This window comes from Lytechinus variegatus, chromosome 4 (genome assembly GCF_018143015.1).
Source record: "Lytechinus variegatus isolate NC3 chromosome 4, Lvar_3.0, whole genome shotgun sequence".
Taxonomy (NCBI): domain Eukaryota; kingdom Metazoa; phylum Echinodermata; class Echinoidea; order Temnopleuroida; family Toxopneustidae; genus Lytechinus; species Lytechinus variegatus.
The window spans coordinates 45,973,136-45,980,493 of record NC_054743.1 but is presented as its reverse complement, the minus strand read 5'-3'; the positions used below and the strand labels follow the sequence as shown (position 1 = coordinate 45,980,493).

The window sequence follows — 7,358 nt, the reverse complement described above, 5'->3', positions numbered from 1 at the left end:
ATGTTATTCCTCAACTTGAATAACCTCAGAAAAAAGCTTTATTAGTTTTAACTTTCATGGATCAAATACCCCATGCTTATTGCAATTTAGATAATTATGGAAATATGCTGATTAAAAATTGGCCTGAGGTTACCACTTTAGTAACCAAGTTAAAGTGTTACTAACAATCATTTAGATCACAAATCAAAAGAAAAAAAAAAACTTTTGCAGGTCATATTTGTCTGTAGAAGGCTGTCCAGAGGTTACAAATTGTGTGACTAAATTATTTTAAATGACTAAGTTGAAATTGCTTGCAACTTGTCATACTTTGTAAATTTCAAGAATCAAGTTTGCACATGTTCCAGGTGTATAATTCTTTCAGCCCTATTCAAATTTCGAAATGTCTAATGTCAAAATATTACAATTTGCTCATGCATATTTTACACTCATTTCTGACTGAATTTCGCTGCCAACATAATACCAAACCAAGAACAGCAACAGCTAATGAACGCAGGGGGTCAAAGAACACATCTTGTCCAGCAGGCCTGAGTATTGTTGTGAAAGTCAGCACCTTTGAAAGGTCAGACGGGAGAGTAAGGATGTGCAGGTAATTTCATTTTGCATCCATTTAGTACAGGGTAAGATTTTTTTGTTTGAAAATTTTTGCACCATATTTGATTTTACTACTAGTCAAGTAGGTCCATTGTTTGACCTGGATAAAATTCAACATAATTCATTTCTGTTGTAATAGTAAGTATCGAAAAAGGATCAAATAAAGGAAACAAGGGGAAATATGAGTTAATATGCTAATGCATTAATATGGATTTGAATTTATGGAGACATAAGGTAATGTGTAAAAATTAGACCTAAGAGTAATCCTGTATCATTGTAGATCTTGCATGAGTTTCAAGTCACATGACCAAGTTCAAAGATCATTTAGGGTCAATGAACTTTGGCCAAGTTGGGGGTATCTGTTGAATTACCATCATAACTTTAAAGTGTATGGATCGGATTCATGAAACTTGGACATAAAAGTAATCAAGTATCTCTCTCTCTCTTTATAAGGTCATCTGATCCTCATTTGCCTGATCATCCGATGGTTGTGAAATTCAAGTCCACACATAACCACTTATTGAGGTCTGCAGATGCTTTGAAGCATAGGGATGTGAGTGAAGACGTTAAGGAAAAGTTCCTGGATTTGTTTAGTAAGGGCTACACTCCTTCAAAAGCACTGGCACTGCATAAATACGATCTTCAACTCCAGCACAATGACAACTACATTTTCGTCAGTGCCGATAGAGCCATCACACCTGATTTGCATTACACTTACAGGTTAGTAGATAGAATGGACTGTTGAGTTCAAAAGCGTGATCTGATTATCCATTTATCTACTCAGATTTGTTGTACTTGTTCACATGGCTAGGAAATAAGTTTGTTTGGTCATAGATAATAATTATGACAGCCATGGTTTGGAAATGGTCTTTTTTTTATTAATTGGTGATGACTTATTGCATGTATTGGCAAGATACCTAGGTTTGGTTATAAAGAACGGAAAATCTAAATATTTCTTTAAATTTAAACCAAGTATTTTACCACAGAAGCATTCACAATATAAAAAAGTATAAACAATGCAGTAAATGTCACATCGGGTCACTTCGGTCATCGCAGAGGAAGGCTGCAGCTAGCAGCCTAAAATTTTGAGGTAATCCAGGGGGGGGGGGGAGAGCACTTGACCAAAAAAGTGGTAGGGGTGTGCCACGGGCGAGACAAAAAATGGGGGCTTCAGAACTACAAATGTTTGTTAAAACGGGGGTCCTTGGAACGGATCACCAGCGTGTAAGTGCGTATGCATCCCTATGGAATGGGCATACGTGTATAATGCAGCTAGCCCGGTGGCTGCACGGGCCTAAGCACAACTGGCAGGCCAAAGATATTCATTCGAGCCAACCCATTGCTCAATGTTTAAATTTGATATTGCTGATTGACAAAAATGAATGAATATGACTGACAATCCAACATTGATTCTAGGGAGGGTACCTGCTGAACTTACTTTTTCCAAATTGGAAAGATATTTCACCACTATGGAACTATATTTTTACTGGCGGAAGAATTAGGGTCATTTTACTCTCTCAAATGATGAATTTTGTCCCGTCAGGTGTAGTCTTCGTAAATGCTGATTTATTTTTAAAGGACAAGTTCACTCCAACAAATAGCTGATTTGGAAAAAAGGAGAAAAATCCAACAAGTAAAACACTGTAAATTTCATCAAAATCGGATGTAAAATAAGAAAGTTATGACATTTTAAAGTTTCGCTTAAATTCACGAAACAGTGATATGCACATCCTCGTCGGTATGCAAATTGGCAGACTGATGACGTCACCCACTCACTATTTCTTTTGTGTTTTGTTATATGAAATATGCAATATTCTAATTTGCTGCCCCTTGTAAAGTGAAACAAAGTTTAATTTCTCCTTAAACATGTGGAATTACCAATATTTTAACAGTTTATGGTTAAGTCGGTCCTCCTTATCAAATCTGTAAAAATTGAAATATGGCATTATTCAAACAATAAAAAACAAAAGAAATAGTGAGTGATGGACATCGACTCTCTCATTTGCATATCACAGAGTTGCACATTTATCTGTTTTGTGAAAAATAAGCGAAACTTAAAAATGTCATAACTTTCTTATTTTACATCCGATTTCGATGAAATTTGCGGTGCTATCTTTGTTTGATTTTTCTTTATCGATTCAAATCAATTTTAGTGAAAAGCGGTCGCAGAGCACTGACCGACCATCGCCTCTACATGAGTGCACCCGGCGGCTGTGGCACCGGGCTAGCTGCATTATACACGCATGCCCATTCCATAGGATGCATACGCACTTACACGCTGGCGATCCGTTCCAAGGACCCCCGTTTTCACAAACATTTGTAGTTCCGAAGCCCGTTCCGAGGACCCTCCTTTTTACAACAAGCCCACTCCAAGTCCCCCGTTTTTTTGTCTCGCCCGCGGCACACCCCCCGCTATAATATCTTCAGGACGGTAATAATAGAATCATACCAGATAAGTGCAGTCAGGATCACGTTTATTTACAATCAGGCATCATAATATCATTACACCTGTCACTTTTCGGTCAAGTGCCCCCCCCCCCCCCGGGACACTTTGTGTTATCCTTGCTGTGAATTATGTTTCTGCATTTTATCAACATGTATTAAATACAGTAGTCTCTTTTTTTCCTTTCAGGTTATATTACCAGACGTTCAAAAAGGAGTATGGTGAAGCCAAGGGAGAATTCGTCCTGAAAGAGTTGGAAAGGAGAATCGAGGATGGTTCGCTCGGGGATGGTGTAAAATTGTCCCTTGTTGGGCCAGAAGGATCACAAGCTGCCATCGCCATAGTTACACCACTAATGAGACGCGTCCATAAGCTAATTAAACATTCAGCCGAATTGGTGTTCGTTGATGCCACTGGGAACATGGACCGCCAAGGATGTAGAGTTTTTTTGCTCTTGACCCACAGTTCTTGTGGAGGACTACCACTTGGAGTACTAATTACAACCAGTGAAAGCACAGAAACAGTGACAGAGGCACTGAATTTGTACAATTCATTATTGGATGACAGTGCATATTTTGGGCGTGGGAAGTCTGCGCCTGAGCTCTTCATGACAGATGACAGTACGTCGGAACGGCAATCACTTCATGCTGTCTACCCTAATGCCACTCTACTCCTTTGTGTCTTTCACATACTTCAAGCATATTGGCGTTTCTTGTGGGAAGCTAAGAATGCAGTTAGGAAGGAAGACAGGCCACATCTGTTTTCTTTGTTGAAGGATATGGTGTACTGTGACACTGTCGAAGCATTGGAGGCAAAGCATGAGGAAATCATGAATGATGAAACCTTGGAGAAATATGCAAATGTACATAAGCATTTGGAGGACATCTATGCCAGAAAGATGACTTGGGCTGTGTGTTACCGAGCTGACCTGAACATTCGTAACAATAACACAAATAACTTCGCAGAATCTGCCATGCGCATAATGAAGGATCAGATCCTTGAGAGGACCAAGGCCTATAATGTAATCCAGCTGGTGGACTTCATTGTCACAAGGCTGGAGACGTATTATGAACGACGGCTTATCGATGTCTGCAACAACAGACTTGACAGGGTGCTCCAGTCTCGATTTCTGCCAAGTATTGCCTCTGGATCTGAGATTGATCCCAACAAAATCGTGAGGTTTGAGGACAGTCAGAGTGTATTCTTCGTTCCTAGTGAGACGGATGATACAACAACATACATGGTTGATACTGCTCTCGGTGTGTGTGATTGCAGGAAAGGAATGACAGGTAAGACTTAATTTCATTTTTGTCACCACTGTAAACCCCAAAATGTTTGCGTGCCCAAGATTTGACAGCAAATGTCTTAACCCTTATCCCATCGGGGGAGCTAGGGGCTTTGTGACCACCCTGTCGATTTTTTTCACGATATATCTACATGGATTATATGTTGCGGGGGGGGGGGGGCAAAATAGCCTCAATGGACTCCAGTCCAATGGGGTAAGGGTTCATCAATGTATTTGAGTTATTACTTTAATGAGAGCTTTTACCCTAAATAGACGGCTTTTCGTCGATCGCGCGGTCGCTACGAAACTTGGTACGCGCAATACCCATGGCATAATCTACAAAACTACAGGATCAAATTCTGTGAAAAATCTCATTGCCAATTGATTATGCTAATTAATGCGTAGAATCAAAATTTTGCTTTAATTAACTAAATAATGCCCCTAATATGCTAAATATTGGTACACAGACACTTTATATGAATCTGATCAATTGTACTAAAAAAATATCAAAATCACATTCATATTTTATGTACTCTATTGTTTTCCAAATTTCTTATGTATTTCTTTGTTTGTTACTTTTTTTTTATTGTTTTTTGTCTCACCTGCATAGCAGAGTGAGACTATAGGCGGCAGCGGCGTCAACATCAAATCTTAACCTGAGGTTAAGTTTTTGAAATGACATCATAACTTAGAAAGTATATGGGCCTAGTTTATAAAACTTGGCCATAAGGTTAATCAAGTATTACCGAACATCCTATTGGAGTTTCATGTCACATGATCAAGGTCAAGAACTTTGGACATAATGGGGGTATCTGTTGAATTACCATCATAACTTTGCAAGTTTATTGATCTGACTTTTGAAACTTGGACATAAGAGTAATCAAGTATTACTGAATATCCTGTGCAAGTTTCAGGTCACATGATCCACGTCGAAGTTCATGTGAGGTCAATGAACTTTGGCCACATTGGGGGTATTTGTTGAATTACCATCTCTGTAAGTGTATTGTTTTAGTAAAAGGTGGTATTAAGAGTAACCAAGTATCACTGAAGATCTTGTGCGAGTTATATAGTTTCAAAGTCAGCACTGCTGCTATGTCGAATCGCGTGATTCAGGTGAGACGGCCAGAGGCATTCCACTTGTGGAATGACAGCATAACTTAGAAAGTATTTGGACCTAGTTCATGGAAGTTGGCCATAAGGTTAATCAAGTATTATTGAACATCCTGCCTGAGTTTCAGGTCACATGATTAAGGTCAAAGGTGTTTTAGGGTCAATGAAATTAGACCATGTTGGGGGTATTACTTTAATTACCATCATAACTCTTAAAATTTATGGATCTAGTTCATGAAACTTGGACATAAGAGTAACCAAGTATCACTAAACATCTTTAACGAGTTTTCAAAGTCAGCACTGCTGCTATATTGAACCGCGTGATGCAGGTGAGACTGCCAGAGGCATTTCACTTGTTTTTTATATGCACTGTATAAAGGGACCTATATCAGTGTTCTTTACAATGAGAGTACACTGCAATTGGTAACAAAAACATGCGCGAGCTTAATTAAGGAATGGGTTGGGGCAGTATTTTGCAGGAGGGAACCAAAGCCCTGGTGGAAACTTTACATGAATTAGAGTCATCCTTTCAATCACATAAAGATGTTCTGATGGGTCTCTATATAGCTCTGCATGAGTCTCGATCATCTGATATTATATATGGCTACTTTGACATTTTGATCTTCCTCTCTGTTTTTACAGGTGGCCCATGTAAACATCAGTACCTAGTTGTCAAGAAGTTCAATATCCAATGCTGCTGGAACTTCATTTCTGCCAATGATATATCAATGAGGAAACTGTTGTACGAGGTGGCTACAGGCTGTGCAAATGCCCCAGAAGAATGGTTTCTGTCTTTGAACCATCAAAGTGGAGAAGAGCAAGCAGAAACCAACTTGATAATGGAGTCCATAAGCAATGCAACATATGAAAATGATGGTGCTGATGACGACAACATGGACTCGAACGATGGGGTAAACAGAAATAAAGGAGCTGTCTGCACAGATGTTGAGATTTCAGTCAATGGACATGATGCTGTTACCAATCCACGGCTAGCAAGTTTACACTTGCAACGCTTACTTCAAAACCAATTTGATACACGTGGTTGCACATCAAAATCAAGCACCAAGGAGAACGGAAGTGACCCAATACTCAATGAGCTAAACAAGGCATTTCTTGCTTTACAGCAAAGCTACATAGGAGACAAAGAATTCCTTGGAGGACCAGTACAGAAATTCACCAAGAAACTTCTGGAACTAAATTCTGGAACGAATACTGGGTTAGCTTCCGCGCTTCACTGCTTTGGCCGTTACTCTGGGGTGGCAGGTGCTCTGGGCAAGAAGAAAAAATCTCTTGTTAGTATGAAGAAGATAGGTGTCCAGCCGACTGCATTGGCAAGGAGGAAGATGGTTGCCGGTGGCAGACACCGAATAGGTGCTGGCAGACCATCAAAGGACTGTTGTTTAAGTAGGAAGGAAGCTGTGCCGTTCAGTTCCCAGCGTGTGCCTACATGCAGACGCAAAGCTCAACACAATATTAGTGAATGTGTAAGAAATAATCAATCGCTTGGCAAAACACATTCTTCAAAGTAATGGAAAAGCTCTACAGTGCGTATCCAAAAAAAAGTTTACACTTTGAAAAAGGTGTTGGAATTAAAAATTATACAACATATATACAGTGCGTCCCACAAAAAAACGAAACCAATATTTATCGGTGATTTATCATAACTTAATCACAAATACAATAGACAAATTACCTTCCCTTTTAAAGCTTAGAATCTTCTCTTTTATCTGATATTACTTAACTTATTTCTCATTCACGCATAATGAGCAAAAACAATTTGAAAAGGGGATACCAAAAAGTCTCTTGGCGGGTCGTATCTGGGTTTTAAAAAGAAAACCACATTTTTATAAAGTTAGATATCTGCTCTTTAATTTGATACCTCAATTACAGAAAATGTTTAAGAAATAACAAAGTTCTGGTTATTTAAAA

The 7,358-nt window shown here is 39.0% G+C and overlaps 1 protein-coding gene across 1 annotated transcript; it reads left to right on the top strand.

Moving 5' to 3' along the window:
- Nucleotides 1-410: 410 nt before the first annotated feature.
- Nucleotides 411-6,983, top strand: LOC121413027. Its single transcript, XM_041605790.1, has 4 exons — nucleotides 411-586; nucleotides 1,045-1,311; nucleotides 3,224-4,323; nucleotides 6,072-6,983. The coding sequence occupies exons 1-4, from the start codon at nucleotides 411-413 to the stop codon at nucleotides 6,956-6,958; spliced, it is 2,430 nt and encodes an 809-aa protein (XP_041461724.1). The 3' UTR covers nucleotides 6,959-6,983.
- The last annotated feature ends 375 nt before the right edge of the window (nucleotides 6,984-7,358 follow it).

Excerpts from the sequence above, each read along its gene's own strand:
- LOC121413027 (XM_041605790.1), top strand. The coding sequence starts at position 411 with ATGCATATTTTACACTCATTTCTGACTGAATTTCGCTGCCAACATAAT. Across the intron at positions 1,312-3,223 it reads GATTTGCATTACACTTACAG|GTTATATTACCAGACGTTCA; the intron begins GTTAGTAGATAG and ends TTTTCCTTTCAG. Across the intron at positions 4,324-6,071 it reads TTGCAGGAAAGGAATGACAG|GTGGCCCATGTAAACATCAG; the intron begins GTAAGACTTAAT and ends CTGTTTTTACAG.